The 19,811-nt window shown below is 38.9% G+C and overlaps 1 protein-coding gene across 6 annotated transcripts in view; it reads left to right on the top strand.

Moving 5' to 3' along the window:
• Positions 1 to 19,811, top strand: part of LOC127623580 (transport and Golgi organization protein 1 homolog) — a 36,259-nt gene that overhangs the window by 1,051 nt on the left and 15,397 nt on the right. For 5 of the 6 annotated variants that reach the window (XM_052097971.1, XM_052097969.1, XM_052097968.1 and 2 more), the window contains exons 2-10: positions 641 to 774; positions 2,931 to 3,017; positions 3,104 to 5,339; positions 8,217 to 8,519; positions 8,787 to 8,911; positions 13,521 to 13,652; positions 13,757 to 13,778; positions 17,862 to 17,950; positions 18,042 to 18,119. In XM_052097971.1, coding sequence (XP_051953931.1) covers positions 641 to 774; positions 2,931 to 3,017; positions 3,104 to 5,339; positions 8,217 to 8,519; positions 8,787 to 8,911; positions 13,521 to 13,652; positions 13,757 to 13,778; positions 17,862 to 17,950; positions 18,042 to 18,119 — 3,206 coding nt within the window. The remainder of the gene's footprint in view (positions 1 to 640; positions 775 to 2,930; positions 3,018 to 3,103; positions 5,340 to 8,216; positions 8,520 to 8,786; positions 8,912 to 13,520; positions 13,653 to 13,756; positions 13,779 to 17,861; positions 17,951 to 18,041; positions 18,120 to 19,811) is intronic. The other variant, XM_052097972.1, reaches the window with a different exon arrangement.

The raw sequence follows: 19,811 nt of genomic DNA, 5'->3' as shown, positions 1-19,811 counted from the left end.
GACAGTCGAGCACATTTTAAACTCTCATAAGTGCATTGGAAAAAAAAAAAAGTATTACAGAGATGCACAAATATATATATATATATAAATGTCTATGATTTAGACATCATGATGGCAGTATTTGTTGTACTGCCTTTAATTTATGTTGATTAAAATTAATAAAATAACTGCATTACAGTAATGAGAATCAACATTGAGAATAACAGAAATGGATCAAATATTTGAATGCATTATGGTGATGGGAATTTGCGTGGAAAAATATACTTAATTTTGGTTAAATGTAAGTGTGGTGTTAGTGCCAAAAATCGTAATGCTTTGTTTACTGAATGCAAATGATCATTCATTACAAGGTTCTTTAGGCACATTCGATCCAATTTTAACCCTCAGAAAGCCGCTGTAGCAGAATTGCAGCGTTTGTGTAAAGCAATTAAATGATACCTATTTTTATTAGAAATGGTAAAAAGAAAAATACAAAACACTTGCCGACAGAGACATCCTAAAAAACACTTTCATGGAGCAAAAAAGGAAATGATCAATATTGATATCAATATGGGGCAAATCCAGGGGTTTGTAATGTACTTCATGCTTCACTCGTACTTCATTCTTAAGCTTACCTTGTATTTTTCTTGTGTCTCTTTAGTGCTGCTTGGCAGAGGAAAAGCCGCAAGCGATTTCACGGGGCCGGACTGTCGGTTTCTCTCTTTTAAGAAAGGAGAGATAATACATGTATATTATAAACTCTCTGGACAGAGATCAGACGTGTGGGCCGGTAGTGTAAGTACACGGTTAATGATTGATTGGTTGTTTTGTTGGTTTAAGTGAGTTGTTGGTGATGAATTGTGTGAGATATCAGTTGTCATGCAAGCAAATTTCGGAGGCTGTGGCTCAGGTGGTAGAGCGGGTTGGTGGTTTGATTCCCGGCCCACATGACTCCACATGCCGAAGTGTCCTTGGGCAAGACACAGAAACCCCAAGTTGCTCCCAATGTCAGACTAGCACCTTGCACAGCAGCTCTGCCGTCATTGGTGTGTGAATGGTGAATGAGATGCAGTGTAAAGTGCTTTGAATACCGGATTAATGTATACATTTCAAAATGGATGCATGTTTCACCAGTGGTCTCACCAGACTTTTGGACTCCACTATGTTTGTATGCATGCATAAAATGAAGTTTATCTCTGGCTTTAGAATGACACCAGCTCAAAACCACAAATACAATGGATTGCAAACAGAAATATAGGCTATAAATACTGTAAACACACATTTCATCCAGTACTAAAAATAGAGTAGTTCAATCCAAGTAAAATAGATTATTTTATCCAATAAATGTGTGTGCAATGCATTGATGATTATTAGGGTATCATGCAAAAATAAAACATTTTATGTACACATGAATCATAAATATAATTAAAGCTGCAAGCAGCGATGAACGGGCCCTCGCACCCTGGTGCATGTTGGGGCTGCTGTGCCAGGGGAACAGTGTAAAACAGGTCATTTCCTGTTGCCAGTAGGTGGCGCTATGACTATAACTGAATATTGGCATGTAGATGTGTTCAGGCCGGGACTTTTATCAAACATGTGAAGTTTGGGGCAGATTGGACATTTTATGTTTGAGTTACAACAACTTCCTGTTTCATGGTGAAACATCAAAATTTGTCAGACCGCCACGGACACGATGTTCAAAGAATTAGATGGATGGACCAAATATAAAATAGATCTGATGAAATCTCTAGGAGGAGTTCGTTAAAGTACGAGGCCTGGAAATGGCAAAAACTGAGCAAAAATTTAAGAGATAAATTACAATGGCTGACTTCCTGTTGGGTTTAGGATATGACTCCAAGAGACTTTTTTGTACGTGTTGACATGTTACATATGTGTACCAATTTTCAAAGGTGTAGGTGAAACGTGGCATGAGGGCTGCTTCTTTAATATTTTGTAGGTGGCGCTATTGAGCCATTTTGCCACAATTAATTCTAAAACCAGTATCAGATGTAAATTTCCCCACTTTTGAGATGTGTGCAAAGTTTCATGAGTTTTCGGGCATGTTTAGGCCTCAAAAATGTGACTCGTTTCATATCGAACTTTGTCAGGCCGCCACAGACACGCCCTTCAACGACAACTCAAAATCTTTATAATTTAACATCACCAAGGCCTTTAGATTAAGACTCACTAAATATAATGTTGATTAAATCTCTGGGAGGAGTTTGTTAAAGTACAAGACCTAGAATTGGCTGTTGCCAGTAGGTGGCGCTATGACTATAACTGAATATTGGCATGTAGGTGTGTTCAGGCCGGGACTTTTATCAAACATGTGAAGTTTGGGGCAGATTGGACATTGCATGTATGAGTTATAACAACTTCCTGTTTCATGGCGAAACATCGAAATTTGTCAGACCGTCACGGCCACGCCGTGCAGTGAAAACTCAAAAGCTTCGCAATGTAGCATCGCCACGGCCTTTAGATTAGAATAACCAAATATGAAATAGATTTGATGAAATCTCTAGGAGGAGTTCGTTAAAGTATGAGGCCTGGAAATGGCAAAAACTGAGCAAAAATTTAAGAGAAAATTAAAAATGGCCGACTTCCTGTTGAGTTTAGGGCATGGGTCCAAGAGACTTTTTTGTAGGTATTAGCATGTTACACATGTGTACCAATTTTCATATGTGTAGGTGAAATGTAGCGTAAAGCGCACATCGTTGAAAGTTTGTAGGTGGCGCTATTGAGCCATTTTGCCACACCTAATTCTGAAACCCATTTCAGATGTACATTTTCGGCACTTCTGATGCTTGTGCAAAGTTTCATGAGTTTGAGTATGTTTAGGCCCTCAAAAATGCAACTCATTTGGGGTAAATAAATAAATAAATAATAATAATAATAATAATAATGCAAAAATGACTAATTGATCATGTTTTTCTCTTCCTTTGTTTGCATAGGTTGGAAACCACTTTGGTTATTTTCCAAAGGACTATCTTAATCTAAATCGTATATATACTGAAAAAGAAATCGAGGTGCCTGCAGAGGTAAGGTTTACTGATCTTTCGTCATATTTCTTGTGACCTTTGGTTGGGTTTTTGGGAAGTAATATTGATCTTTCTTTCTCTTTCAGGAAACAGATTTTGTGTGTTTTGATACGGGACTCGATACATTTGAAAGTTATGATATTGATGTGCTAATAGGCAACTCGTTGCTAATAGAAACTGACAATTTAACAGCAGAATCAAAAGAATCAGCTCAGAATGATGCTGTTGTTTCCCAGCTGCCTTCTGAAATAGGAACGACAAGTTCAGGATCTACAACACATCCAGAAACAGATTCAGTAGATTCAGAATCAACTTCCCCTCTTGAGACCGATTCAGTTGATTCAGAATCAACTTCCGTTCTTCAGATCGATTCAGTAGATTCAGAATCAACTTCCCTTCTTCAGATCGATTCAGTAGATTCAGAATCAACTTTGAATTTTGAAAATGATTCAGTAGATTCAGAATCAACTTCCCCTCTTGAGACCGATTCAGTTGATTCAGAATCAACTTTGCCTTTTGAAACAGATTCAGTAGATTCAGAATCAACTTCCCTTCTTCAGAACGATTCAGTAGATTCAGAATCAACTTTGCCTTTTGAAACAGATTCAGTAGATTCAGAATCAACTTCCCTTCTTCAGAACGATTCAGTAGATTCAGAATCAAATTTGCCTTTTGAAACAGATTCAGTAGATTCAGAATCAACTTCCGTTCTTGAGACCGAATCAGTTGATTCAGATTCAACTTCCCCTCTTGACACTAAAAATGTTGATTATTCTGAGCGTTTGCACAACCAGAGTGACTCCGAGAGACCGTTCAGTACAGAGGAAGTCACAAATTCTGGACCCATGAAACTTCCATTGGAAGCCCAAACTGCTGGCTCAGAGATAGACACTGAAGAACCTGCCAAATCCAAGCAAAACAATAAGTATATACCACTACAAGCACCCTGGAAGACACTGAATAAAATTGAGGAGGATACTGAGGATAAGAACAAGTTGTCAAACTTTAAGGATATTTTTAAAAGGGAGCGTGGAGGTAAAACGCGAGAGACTGGATCTCTTGAAAGAGTCACCAAAGAGGACATGGAGGCTTTACCCGAGGACTCAAATTTAGATGTCAAAGACCTCGCCGGTCCCAAAGTCTCGATTGCAGAAATTGACTCGGAAGAACTGGCCATTGCAGAAGAAGTCATTGATGTTGAAAACCCAGATCCTTCTCAGCTGCCACAAGACACTAAAACAGCTCCAGGAGAAACTCTAGACTCCATAAGTGCTCCAAAGAGTCAAGACATCTCATCCGAACAAACTGTGGAAAAGCACACCGTAGGTACGATCTCATCACTCAACGTGGACAGGATGCTTGCAGATGAAGCCATTGAAGAAGATGGTCTTCAGAAGGCCATCATGAACAAGAATGGAAATGCAAACAAAAACGTTGAAGACAACGATCCCCACAAGGCCAGTACGGACAAGAGTGAAGAATTGCATGAAAGTCCACAGACTGCAACCCTTCTTGACAATACCGACGATCAGATTGAAAAAGTGAAGAACGACCTTTTGAGTCTATTAAAAAGCACCTTGCAATCAGAGGAACAAAGTCCCAATGATGAGGAGCATCAAGACGAGACGGAAGATGCCGAAGAGCTTTTGGAGGATGAGAATGCTCTTTTATCTTCTTCCGAACTCCATATTGCAGATGAATCCAAAGAGAACGAACAACCTGAAGTTCAAGTCGAAGCCGAAATTTCAGACGTATCTGAACAAAATGACAATGGCATGGAACCAAGTGAGGTACCATCTTCCCTAACAAGCGTGACTCAAGAAGAAGACCATGAAACTCTGGAAGAAGATGGACCCGATCACAACCTTGAGGTACCTTCTCCTCGTGAGGAGCCTGTGTACAGTGATAGCATTCAAAGACTCACGATTTTACGAGATCACTTGAAAGACGACGATGTGGCGCGTACGCAGAAGTGTCTCGGGCTGATAAACATGTTCAAAATTGAAGCCATGTTTTCTGACCTGGATCAAGAGATGAAGTCTGCCAGGCGGTTACAGACAGACACTGAGAACATCGAGAACACACTTGACCAGATCATGGAGACCTCAGAGATCTCGATTCTAGACGAGACGAAGGAAATGCTTAATGAAAGAGAGCGGAACGCTCAGGAATTTGGATGGCTGAAGGAACCAGGAATGAACGATGTTGAGGCTGCCATCTTGGATGCTTTTCGGGAGATTGTGTTCTCCTTGCGACAGAAATATTCAGCCGCTAGTGACCGTGTCCCATTGGTTGAGGAAGAACAACCTGCCTCTGAAACAGGTGAGAAACATGACCTTCTGTTACTGCATTTGCACTTCAAAAGGGATACTTCACTGCAGTTATATTTAATGCGTTACATCTTTAATGCAGTTATATTTAATGCGTTACAGCTTTAATGCGGTTATATTTAATGCGTTACATCTTTAATGCAGTTATATTTAATGCATTACATCTTTAATGCAGTTATTTTGAATGCGTTACATCTTTAATACGGTTATATTTCATGCGTTACATCTTTAATGCGGTTATATTTCATGCGTTACATCTTTAATGCGTTACATCTTTAATGCAGTTATATTTAATGCGTTACATCTTTAATGCAGTTATATTTAATGCAGTTATATTTAATGCGTTACATCTTTAATGCAGTTATATTTAATGCGTTACATCTTTAATGCGTTACATCTTTAATGCAGTTATATTTAATGCGTTACATCTTTAATGCAGTTATATTTCATGTGTTACATCTTTAATGTGGTTATATTTAATGTGTTACATCTTTAATGCAGTTATATTTAATGTGTTACATCTTTAATGCGTTACATCTTTAATGCAGTTATATTTCATGCGTTACATCTTTAATGCGGTTATATTTAATGTGTTACATCTTTAATGCAGTTATATTTAATGCGTTACATCTTTAATGCAGTTATTTTGAATGCGTTACATCTTTAATACGGTTATATTTCATGCGTTACATCTTTAATGTGGTTATATTTCATGCGTTACATCTTTAATGTGGTTATATTTCATGCGTTACATCTTTAATGCGGTTATATTTCATGCGTTACATCTTTAATGCGGTTATATTTCATGCGTTACATCTTTAATGCAGTTATATTTAATGTGTTACATCTTTAATACGGTTATATTTAATGTGTTACATCTTTAATGCGGTTATATTTCATGCGTTACATCTTTAATGTGGTTATATTTCATGCGTTACATCTTTAATGCAGTTATTTTGAATGCATTACATCTTTAATGTGGTTATATTTAATGCGTTACAGCTTTAATGTGGTTATATTTCATGCGTTACATCTTTAATGCAGTTATATTTGATGCGTTACATCTTTAATGCGGTTATATTTAATGTGTTACAGCTTTAATGCGGTTATATTTAATGTGTTACAGCTTTAATGCGGTTATATTTCATGCGTTACATCTTTAATGCAGTTATTTTGAATGCGTTACATATTTAATACGGTTATATTTAATGTGTTATAGCTTTAATGCGTTACATCTTTAATGCAGTTATATTTAATGTGTTATAGCTTTAATGCGTTACATCTTTAATGCAGTTATATTTCATGCGTTACATCGTTAATGCGGTTATATTTCATGCGTTACATCGTTAATGCGGTTATAAATGCGGTTAAAGCGTTATAGCTTTAATGCATTACATTTTTAATGCAGTTATATTTAATGTGTTATAGCTTTAATGCGTTACATCTTTAATGCAGTTATATTTAATGCATTACATCTTTAATACGGTTATATTTAATGCGTTTATAGCTTTAATGCGTTATATCTTTAATGCGGTTATATTTAATGCGTTATAGCTTTAATGCGTTACATCTTTAATGCGGTTATATTTAATGCGTTACATCTTTAATACGGTTATATTTAATGCGTTATAGCTTTAATGCGTTACATCTTTAATGCGGTTATATTTAATGCGTTACATCTTTAATACGGTTATATTTAATGCGTTATAGCTTTAATGTGTTCCATCTTTAATGCAGTTATATTTAATGGGTTACATCTTTAATGTGGTTATATTTAATGCGTTATAGCTTTAATGCGTTACATCTTTAATGCAGTTATATTTAATGCGTTACATCTTAATGCGGTTATATTTAATGCGTTACATCTTTAATGCAGTTATATTTAATGCGTTACATCTTTAATGCGGTTATATTTAATGTGTTACATCTTTAATACGGTTATATTTAATGCGTTATAGCTTTAATGCGGTTATATTTCATGCGTTACATCTTTAATGCGGTTATATTTAATGCGTTATAGCTTTAATGCGTTAAATCTTTAATGCTGTTATATTTAATGCATTACATCTTTAATGCAGTTATATTTAATGCGTTACATCTTTAATGCGGTTATATTTAATGCGTTATAGCTTTAATGCGTTAAATCTTTAATGCTGTTATATTTAATGCATTACATCTTTAATGCAGTTATATTTAATGCGTTACAGTTTTATTAAAGTTCAAATAATATGGAAGCAGATCATGTAATTAACTACAAACTCAGAAACTGGCATTTCTCTGTGCGGTCAGCGCCTCCTCTATGAGTTGTGTGAATGTCCCGATCTAAGGGGGAGAGATTGAAACTGCACCGACTGATGCACACACTGTCACAGGACGCTCGTCCCACAATCGCACACGCTTAATGCAGCTAGATTATAACGTGATGACTTGCGACTTATTGAATCATAATATATGTGTCACTGTGCATTTCATTTATAGTACATTGTCACATTTAGCTACATTAATGAGCAGACTGCTTTTATCCAAAGCGACTTACAGAGCCCTTGATTACAGGGACAGATCCCGGAGCAACCTGGAGTTAATTGCCTTGCTCAAGGACACAATGGTGGTGACTGTGGAGTTCGAACCAGCAACCTTCTGATTACCAGATTACCAGTTATGTGCTTTAGACCACTACGCCACCACCACTCTATTCATTTCTTATCGTGAAGAACATTGGCAATACTCCAATAAGAGAGAGATTGTTTTATTAGTGAGTTAAAGATGGATTGAAGTGAAGTGAACCACTTGTGATGATGTTAATTTGCATCTTTGCTGTCTCGATCGCAATTATTATGGTTAATGCATTTCTCTCTGTATGCTTCTCCAGATGAACAAGACAACTCTGAAGAGGTGAAGGATTTGATCAGTGACGTCGAAACGATTGAAGCACCTGAAGGTCCTGAGATTCATAAGGAGCAGTATGAATCTGAATTGATTCTGAATTCTGAATTAAATCAAGATTTATCTCACAGTGAAGAGACGGGACTCGAGGAGGACGGCGGTCATTTTAATAGGAATAAAGATGCACAAATAGGTTTCAAAGATGCCGAGGAGGTTCAAAAGGCGCCTCGTGCGATTTTGGAGAATCCAGTGGACATTGGATTGCACTTTGAAACGGACCAATCTTCAGGTATGTTGATGTTTTATTTTTAAGTGCAAGCTAAAAATAATAGACGTTCTTAAAAATAAAAACAAATGCAACTTTTGAAACGTCTTTCATTTGATGTCGCTGAATGTAACAAATCAAGTCATGTGCTACTTTTTATTGTTACAATAAATATATATGCCGTTTCACTCTTAATTGCGTCATATTATGAAGGTTCAAATGCATTGACGCTGTTCTTTTCTTCTTACTTGGACGATTTAAAACAAGTTGAAACTGTTGTATTTTCATCAGCTTCACCGGAGACCCCGAGTGCGTCTGATGCCCCTGATGTTGAAGTCACCAGCTCGTCAACTTCCGATGAACTTTGGAGCTGGATGCTTCTCGGCAAAGAGTATCTTGGAGTGTACGCAGAAGTTGTGAGTAAAACGTCGTCTTAGTTTATACCACCTTAATGTGCTGAGGCTGTTATTGATGGGATTTTGGTAGAACATCGAATAAACAACATCGGTTTTCAGCTCTAGTTTTCCCCTCAAATCTGTCTATGTGCTTATCGGGTTTAACGCTAAAAACAAAGAACTTCTAACACTATAGAAAGTCTCACAGTAGGTTTGAAGTGGTAAAAAGGCTTTTCTTTGATTCAGATTTTAATCTTAGCAACTCTGTTGGATTACAAAGTATGAGCAAACATGTTCTAATTGTGGTATTACTGTATATTATATGTGCATATGTAATAATGGGATCATTATTGACTCGTGTCACATTTTCGAAAACCAGAAGTCTGCTTGAATTAATAACAGGGTTGCATGCATGACACCTAGTCTGCTTTGTGTAGGAGTTTATGTGGATGAGAAAACCAACAGATTGAGTAACATGTCAGTAAGCTATCTGGTGCATGTAGTTGTGCTGCTTGTTCTCTGCTTGTTGCATTTATTATTATTATTATTATTATTATTATTATAAATATATATACACATATGCATATATATATATATATATATATATATATATATATATATATATATATATATATATAATACTATTTTACTCCTGGACAGTGTAGGTGGGCTGTTCTACAAAAAATATTTTATTTTCCTGCTTGGACCTTATTCAGCTGTCGGTTGCATAAAATGTATATTTTTAACGCTAAGGCATTTATTTAATTAATTTTGCATTCCAAATGATTTTATGCATTTTACGGAACATTTTAAGGTGTTTTTTTTATACAAGTTGCATTAATATTTTTCTTTATATCTGCACACGCATTTTTTGCTAGAATATTCCAAATGGAATCCCGAACCGAACTTCTCTTTTATAAAGGTTTTTTTTTTTTAAAGGTGCAGTGGTATAAATACACACGGCATAATGTGCATTAAAGGACACCTATGATGCCCCTTTTCCCAAGATGTAATATAAGTCTCAGGTGTCCCCCGAATGTGTCTGTGAAGTTTCAGCTCATTATACCCCACAGATCATTTATTATATCATGTTATAAACGCCTCTTTTTGTGTGGAATCAAAAACACGCTGTTTTTGTGTGTCTCTCTTTAAATGCAAATGAGCTTCTGCTCCCCGCCCTCTTTCAGGAAGAGGGCTCTGCCTTTACAGCTCGTGCTTCGGTTACTACAGCAACAACAAATCAGAACCGATATGACTGACAGTGTAAATATTATGGTCTTGAGATGTTGCTTCAATATATCCACATCATTGTCCTTCCTCATGATGTCATCTATTTTGTGAAGTGCACCAGTCCCTCCTACAGCAAAGCACCCCCATGCTTCACGGTTGGGATGGTGTTTATCTGCTTATAAGCCTTTTTCCTCCAAACATAATGATGGTCATTATGGCCAAACGTTTGAGGACGTTTCTCCAAAAGTAAGAGCTTTGTCTCCATGTGCACTTGCAAACTGTAGTCTGGCTTTTTTATGGTGGTTTTGGAGCAGTGGCTTCTTCCTGGCTGAGCCTTTCAGGTGATGTCCATATAGGACTGGTTTTGCTGTGGATCTAGATACTCGTCTGCCTGTTTCCTCCAGCATCTTCACAAGGTCCTTTGCTGTTGTTCTGGGATTGATTTGCACTTTTCGCACCAAACTATGCTCATCTCTAAGAGACTGAATGTGTCTCCTTAATGAGCGGTGTGATGGCTGTGTGGTCACATGGTGTTTATACTTGCGTACTAATGTTTGTACAGGTTAACGATGTACCATCAGGTGTTTGGAAATTGCTCTCAAGGATGAACCAGACTTGTGTAGGTCCACAAATGTTGTTTTGCTCTGAGATCTTGGCTGATTTATTTTGATTTTCCCATGATGTCAAGCAAAGAGGCACTGAGTTTGAAGGAAGGCCTTAAAATACATACACAGGTACACCTACTATTCAGTACACCACATATCAGAAGCCAATTGGCTAATTGTCTAAAGGCTTGACATAATTTTCTGGAATGTTCCAAGCTGCTTAAAGGCACAGTTGACGTGTATGTATGTATGTAGACTTCTGACCCACTGGAATTGTGATATAGTCAAATAAAAGTGAAAAAAATCGGTCTGTAAACAATTTTTGGGAAACATTACTCAAAGTAGATGTCCTAAACGACTTGCCAAAAATATAGTTTGCTAATATGAAATCTGTGGAGTGGTAAAAATATCAGTTTTAATGACTTTTAACCTAAGTGTATGTAAACTTCTGACGTCAGCTGTAGTCACTTTGCCTGCAGTACTCGAGAAGTGGCTAATGTGGCCGACAGTGCGCCCTTAATAAGTATTCATGAATGAAATCCAATAGGGCTTTGTGCTACAACTGTTCATAAAATTACATTTAAGACATGTATTTGTATGAAAACGTAACTAAAGATAAAAAATACCAAATAAATCGAATGAAATATTCCTACCTATTAAAGGACACGTTCACTTAAAGTGACCAATCAGAGGCCAGCATCAGCATCACGTGACCGCGCAGAGAGCGGAAACACTCCAGCTTGAGACAGATCAGCAACGCTTTCAAATGTTGACGTGTTAAAAGAGATAAAAACGCGATTAAAAAAAAAAACAATACTTCTTGTTAATCAGTATTATCATTCTATATACAAGCCGCTCTGTCTTAAATCTCTAATTACGTTGAAAGGAAAGGTTGTCAGTTTGTTTATATCAGAAAACGCCGGCTTTTACTGGCTTTCGATATGAGCCAGTGGACCGGCCTTTAGTGCGTGTTTATCGGCTTCATCCTCCGTCTCTGAGCGCTCGGTGACACCGGTAAATAAATAAATAAACAAGCTGTAACAAAATGGATTCAGAGCCAAGTTTTACCTCTCCTCCTGCCGAGATAGAAACGACAACTTGTTTCGTCTTCATGCTGTCTAGACTTCAGGAAGTAAGTGTTTTCCCTCCTCGAGACTCCATAAGCTTGCTAAAGTAGTGAAATGCATTGCTTTAACTCGTAAATGCATGCTCTGCTTTCACATAAATCGCTTGCAATTGATCTGTAAGTCCACAGTGACCATGCATAAGTTGTGTAATGCTTCAACAGTGCTGTATTTTGACCCCTTCACTAATTATGGACTAATGCAATCCTCTATTTGTCAAATATGTCATATTGTATTTATGTTAATAACATAATGCTGTTATTAAGTCCAATAAGGGTCATTGTATATAATATAACTACATATTAACCCTTATGCGTCAAAAACAATTACTCGGAGGTCCTTAAAGGACAAAATATTCCCGCTTCAAAAAAAGTGCCATAATAATGTTATATATTAATATTATTTTCTACTTTCAATTAGTTAATTTTGTTAACCAACATCAGTCCTGATCATAACTATCAAAATATGCATTCAGTTTCAGGATTTTAACCCATTAAATGCCAGTTTACCTGTTGTTTCTTTCTGGAAAAAAATAATAATATATATATAAATATATATTCCATATACTAGATGCTAAGGGGATTTATTTTATTATTATTATTATTTTTATTAACACAGTCTGGGATGTGTCAATGATTAGCAACAACATTGATTTTGATGCATTATTTTTAATTTTTTTGTGCAGTGACCGATTTAAATAAAAAAAAAGTCACACTCAGGACCTTAGAGGACAAAAATGTCCACATCAAAAAACTGCCATAGAAATATTATATATTAATATTATTTTCCACTTTCACTGACTTTTTAACAACAGCAGTCCTGATCATAACTACCTAAAATTCATTTTCAGGATTTTAACCCTTTAAATGCCAGTTTGTTTACATAATGCTGTTTTTTTATACACACACGTCTCAACACACACAAACACACTCTGACATTTTTAGCTGCTCTATAATACAGCAAAGAGAGAATAGGGGAAAATCTTGTATTTGCTCCATAGGCTAAACATGAGAAAAATGGCGCCATCTGGTGGAAAATACAAAAAATTTAAATTTTGGGTGTCTGGGTAGCTCAGTGAGTAAAGACGCTGACTACCACCCCTGGAGTTCACAAGTTCGAATCCAGGGCGTGCTGAGTGACTCCAGTCAGGTCTCCTAGGCAACCAAATTGGCCTGGTTGCTAGGGGAGGGTAGAGTAACATGGGGTAACCTCCTCGTGGTGCATGGCGAGTTGTGCTTAAATGCCGCGGATGACATGAAGCCTCCACATGCGATATGTCTCCGTGATAACGCTCAACAAGCCACGTGATAAGATGCGCAGATTGACGGTCTCAGACGCGAAGGCAACTGAGATTCGTCCTCCGCCACCCGGATTGAGACGTGAATTGGCCATTCCTAATTAGGGAGAAATAAAAATGTTAATTTTGAGTTGTAATTGCTCCTAATAGTCACAATGTGACTGGGTTTCAACAGATGCTGTGACTCAGGTGGTAGAGCGGGTCGGCCGCTAATCGCAGGGTTGGCGGTTCGCTCCTATTCGGCTATCGGATGGGTGCATCCCTACCCAAAACCATACTGGATTGCCAGCCAGATCTTATTATAGATAGATAGATGGATGGATGGATGGCTGGCATTATATTCAGTTTTCTTGTTTTTGTCTTTTGTCATCTAGGTCATCACTGCTCTGCCAGAAGATTGGCGACCAGGTCCCACTTTCCACGGACTGCCTTGGGAACCTGTGCTCATGACAGTGGCCATCGGGTTCCTCACATTACTGATGTTCTTCTGGAAAACTGTGCTCGCTGTAAGATATTTGCTTGTGTACATGATAAATGTTTTCATTCTTGTCTCTAAGTTTGATTGATCTAATAACTCTAATTCGCATCATTCGCTGCTTTTCTTTTCCAGGTCAAAGGCAGAAACTATCAGTGTAAGTCACTTTTCAGCCTCTCCATGACTGTGATATCATATTCAATTATTCTATACTGTGTTCTAACATGGCTTGACAATATGCTTTTCCAGGTACTTGTCTGATGCATCCTTAGAAAAGCCCTTATCATAAATCTATCTCGGGACCGATTGACGAATTCAGTTGCAAACTGGATTGATGTGGACTCTCAGTCAATGATAGGCTTATGTTCAATAAGTAAGGGATAATCCACGGTTAGGTGTGCGTTAAATGATTTGAATGCACGGCTTGGAGGCGAAGAACCACCCGACGCGAAGTGTATTCAAAACGATTAACGCACACCTGGCCGTGGGCCTGGGTAGCTCCAGTCAGGTCTCCTAAGCAACCAAATTGGCCCGGTTGCTAGGGAGGGTAGAGTCACATGGGGTAACCTCCTCGTGGTCGCGCTATAATGTGGTTCGTTCTGGGTGGGACGCGTAACGAGTTGTGCGTAGATGCCGTGAAGCCTCCACTTGCGCTGTCTCCGTGGCAACGCGCTAAACAAGTCACGTGATAAGATGCGGGGTTGACAGTCTCAGACGTGGAGGCAACTGAGATTCGTCCTCCACCACTCGGATTGAGGCGAATCACTACGCGACCACGAGGACTTAAAAGCAGGTTGGGAATTGGGCGTTCCAAATAAAAAAAAAATGTAAAATATTTTTTTTTTTTACATGGCGAGTTCTTCCGGTTCTAAATCATACACAAAGATGTAGTGCAATAATATCACTGTTTATTGGAGACCAAACACTATTTAAAAAACTGGAAAAACAGGCGTTGCTGATGTGACGGTTGTTAAAGTAGCACTTACTTTTCATGATCATCCAAAACGCTCTAAATCTTCAGATTTTCACCTCTGAAACATACATATGGTATCCATTAAGGCTGTAGGATTGACTACCACCCCTGGAGTTCACAAGTTCGAATCCAGGGCGTGCTGAGTGACTCCAGTCAGGTCTCCTAGGCAACCAAATTGGCCTAGTTGCTAGGGAGGGTAGAGTAACATGGGGTAACCTCCTCGTAGTGCATGGCGAGTTGTACTTAAATGCCGCGGATGGCATGAAGCCTCCACATGCGATATGTCTCCGTGATAACGCTCAACAAGCCACGTGATAAGATGCGCAGATTGACGGTCTCAGACGCGAAGGCAACTTAGAATACATATGGTATCCATTAAGGCTGTAGGATGGATTGAATTAAGAATGAAATCACAATGTCTGATTGCACGATTACAAAACAGATGATGAAACCGTCTCTCCATTCAGAGCTTCAGTCAGTGACGTGTGATCACGGGGCGCCCTCTAGTGCAAATGTTGAGCAGTGCAGCAATTTTAGATAAGGTTGATCGTATTGCAATTTAAATAGTGTTTCTGGGCAGCGAACGACACATTTATTGGTTCACGGTTACCTTCTCTCCCCCTTCGTGCAAAACTGCTGAATGTTAAACCATAATTTCCTTATAAGGCGAGCAATACAGGGTGATGAACACTGTTGTCTTTTCCGTGTTTCCTTTAGTGCTTCACATTTGATGTAAAGATGGCACTGCGGATCTTTGATGGTTTGTTGTGATGGTTAATCCCAGCACTGAGACTATATTCGTGTCCGGAGGTCATTTGAACAGAGGCATAAAACTCAATGCAATGTCTCATTACGGAGGATAGCAGAGTTGGCGCATTAATATAGAACGGTGCTTAAAACTGACAGGAACTACCCGTGCATTAAACTGTTTTAACGCACGCTTTCCAACCAGTCAGAATGGAGTATTCAATCCGACCATGGTATAATATTAAAATTCTTCTAAAGCCACTTTTTGTGCTGCCTCTTGCTGTGTTTTCAGCATCTTGTACAGAAGTGGCATGTTTTTTTGATTCCTTGTCAAGTTAAAAATAATGTAAACTTTTAAAAAATGTGTTGAGACGAGTGATGTCAAAAGTAAAGGTACTTCGGTACCAAGTCGATACTAAAATGAACAATAGGCACACTGCAAAGTGAATGTGTGACGCCGCTCGTGTGCTAAAATCACCATATTTAGTGAGCGCAGCGCTTTGCTTGTTGTAGATGACAGAAGAGAGCGCACATTTACTGTAAAGCACGCGGCGCATGCAGACGATGCAATTCTAAAATTAAACTGCGGCATTTTGCGCTTCAGTAATCATAATCGGTCTTATCCGGAAGTTGAAACTAACGTCAGAAACCAGGATTGCCTTCCCATCAAAATAAAAGCTTGATGCATGAAATTTAAGAAATTGCGACAGTAATATATATTACTAGTGTTTAGTAAAATGTATTATTATTATTATTATGTTGGACTGATTGAATTAAGAATGAAATCACAATATCTGATTGCACGATTACAAAACTGCAAAAGGAGCTTCAGTCAGTGACGTGTGATCACGGGCGCCCTCTAGTGCAAATGTTGAGCAGTGCAGCAATTTTAGATAAGGTTGATCGTATTGCAATTTAAATAGTGTTTCTGGGCAGCGAACGACACATTTATTGGTTCACGGTTACCTTCTCTCCCCCTTCGTGCAAAACTGCTGAATGTTAAACCATAATTTCCTTATAAGGCGAGCAATACAGGGTGATGAACACTGTTGTCTTTTCCGTGTTTCCTTTAGTGCTTCACATTTGATGTAAAGATGGCACTGCGGATCTTTGATGGTTTGTTGTGATGGTTAATCCCAGCACTGAGACTATATTCGTGTCCGGAGGTCATTTGAACAGAGGCATAAAACTCAATGCAATGTCTCATTACGGAGGATAGCAGAGTTGGCGCATTAATATAGAACGGTGCTTAAAACTGACAGGAACTACCCGTGCATTAAACTGTTTTAACGCACGCTTTCCAACCAGTCAGAATGGAGTATTCAATCCGACCATGGTATAATATTAAAATTCTTCTAAAGCCACTTTTTGTGCTGCCTCTTGCTGTGTTTTCAGCATCTTGTACAGAAGTGGCATGTTTTTTTGATTCCTTGTCAAGTTAAAAATAATGTAAACTTTTAAAAAATGTGTTGAGACGAGTGATGTCAAAAGTAAAGGTACTTCGGTACCAAGTCGATACTAAAATGAACAATAGGCACGCTGCAAAGTGAATGTGTGACGCCGCTCGTGTGCTAAAATCACCATATTTAGTGAGCGCAGCGCTTTGCTTGTTGTAGATGACAGAAGAGAGCGCACATTTACTGTAAAGCACGCGGCGCATGCAGACGATGCAATTCTTAAATTAAACTGCGGCATTTTGCGCTTTAGTAATCATAATCGGTCTTATCCGGAAGTTGAAACTAACGTCAGAAACCAGGATTGCCTTCCCATCAAAATAAAAGCTTGATGCATGAAATTTAAGAAATTGCGACAGTAATATATATTACTAGTGTTTAGTAAAATGTATTATTATTATTATTACGTTGGACTGATTGAATTAAGAATGAAATCACAATATCTGATTGCACGATTACAAAACTGCAAAAGGAGCTTCAGTCAGTGACGTGTGATCACGGGGCGCCCTCTAGTGCAAATGTTGAGAAGTGCAGCAATTTTAGATATGTCTAAATATTTTTATTATGTTGGACCCATATCTCACAAGCAAGAGTGCTGGTGTTTAAAATAGAACTTTTCATCAATGTTTTCATTAATAATGTGATGCTCTGTTGTGTGTTTGATTTAAAGTTTGAATAATGTGATTAGACACAATTTTGATATGAAATTGAATTCAACTTTAGATCGTGAAATTCCGAACGAAATGCAAACCGTGGAATTTGGAGGGGGGAAAAAGGACACTCTATGGAAAATTCTTTGGTTGTTGTTTATTATTTACATTGAAATGTAAGATTTTAATAAGCTAAAGGAGTGTGTTTCTGTGGTGTTGACTACTGAAATTTTGGCATCGTTACAACACTAGTTGAGACGCTACTTCTAACTTTATTACTGAACACCCCCTAATTTTCAGATTGCATAATTTGGTTTTAAGTTGCGCTTTTTTTTGTGTGGTTGGCCTGGACAAGCGTCAAAGCTTCTGAAACATTTCTTTCCTCATTTATTTTGCATCATTTCTTTCTTTATCAGTAACTGAGAAGCAGCTGACGGGCAAGATCCAGCTGCTGCTCCGCGAAAAGTGTGATGCCGTTAACAAGATCGCAGAACTGAATGGCATGGTAAAGTGTAGTCGTCTCTTGTTTATCATTGTTGATTTGGGTTTTGGGCTTTTTAAACCTGATCGATTACAAACGTTTTGTGTCCGTGCAGATCAAAGACCGTGAAGAACAGTTAAAAAGCTCTGAGAAATCAATGAGTTCATCACAGCGAGAAATGAAGCAGCTGAAGGTGAATCACAACAACAGACGAATTTATTAAGGATCATATTTTCATGACGGAGCTTATTTGCATAACAGATTTGTTTTTTTTGGCAAACTAGACGCATCACCAGAAATTCCAAAGCCAGACACATACACACACTCACTCACACACTCTCTCTCACACACACTCTCACTGTCACTCACTCACACACTCACTCACACACTCTCTCTGTCACTCACACACACACACACACACACACACTCTCTCTCACACACACTCTCACTGTCACTCACTCACACACTCACTCACACACTCTCTCTCACACACACTCTCACTGTCACTCACTCACACACTCACTCACACACTCTCTCTGTCACTCACACACACACACACACACACACACACACACTCTCTCTCACACACACTCTCACTGTCACTCACTCACACACTCACTCACACACTCTCTCTGTCACTCACACACACACACACTCACTCACTCACACACTCTCTCTGTCACTCACACACACACACACTCACTCACTCACACACTCTCTCTGTCACTCACACACACACACACTCACTCACTCACACACTCTCACTGTCACTCACTCACACACTCACTCACACACTCTCTCTGTCACTCACACACACACACACACACACACACTCTCTCTCACACACACTCTCACTGTCACTCACTCACACACTCTCTCTCACACACACTCTCACTGTCACTCACTCACACACTCACTCACACACTCTCTCTGTCACTCACACACACACACACACACACACACACACACTCTCTCTCACACACACTCTCACTGTCACTCACTCACACACTCACTCACACACTCTCTCTGTCACTCACACACACACACACACACTCTCTGTCACTCTCACACACAGACACACTCTCTCTGTCACTCACACACACACACACTCACTCACTCACACACTCTCTCTGTCACTCACTCACACACACACAATCTCACACACACTCTCTGTCACTCACACACACACACACACACACTCTCTGTCACTCTCACACACAGACACACTCTCTTTATTGGCATGACAAATTGTACACAATCTCAAACACACTCTCTCTGTCACTCACTCTCACACACACTCACTCACGTCACACACTCTGTCACTCAAACACACTGTCTCTCTCTCACTCACTCTGTCACACACACTCACTCGCTCACACTCTCTCTCTCACTCACTCTGTCACACACACACTCTCACACACACACTCTCTCTGTCACTCAAACACACTCACTCGCTCACTCTCACTCACTCGCTCACACACACTCACTCACTCTCACACTCTCTCTGTCACTCACACACACACACACACACACACACTCTCTGTCACTCACACACACACTCACTCACACACTCTCTTTATTGGCATGACAAATTGTACACTCTCTGTCACTCACTCTCACACACACTCACACACACACTCTCTCTGTCACACACACACACACACTCTCGCTTTATTGGCATGACAAATTGTACACACTCACGTCACACACTCTGTCACTCAAACACACTGTCTCTCTCTCACTCACTCTGTCTCACACACTCACTCGCTCACACTCTCTCTCTCACTCACTCACTCTGTCTCACACACTCACTCGCTCACACTCTCTCTCTCACTCACTCACTCTGTCACACACACTCACTCACACACACACTCTCTGTCACACA

This window comes from Xyrauchen texanus, chromosome 30, assembly GCF_025860055.1.
Source record: "Xyrauchen texanus isolate HMW12.3.18 chromosome 30, RBS_HiC_50CHRs, whole genome shotgun sequence".
NCBI classification, from domain to species: Eukaryota; Metazoa; Chordata; class Actinopteri; order Cypriniformes; family Catostomidae; genus Xyrauchen; species Xyrauchen texanus.
Note: the sequence above shows the minus strand (reverse complement) of the source record. Positions and strands in the feature narration are given on the sequence as shown.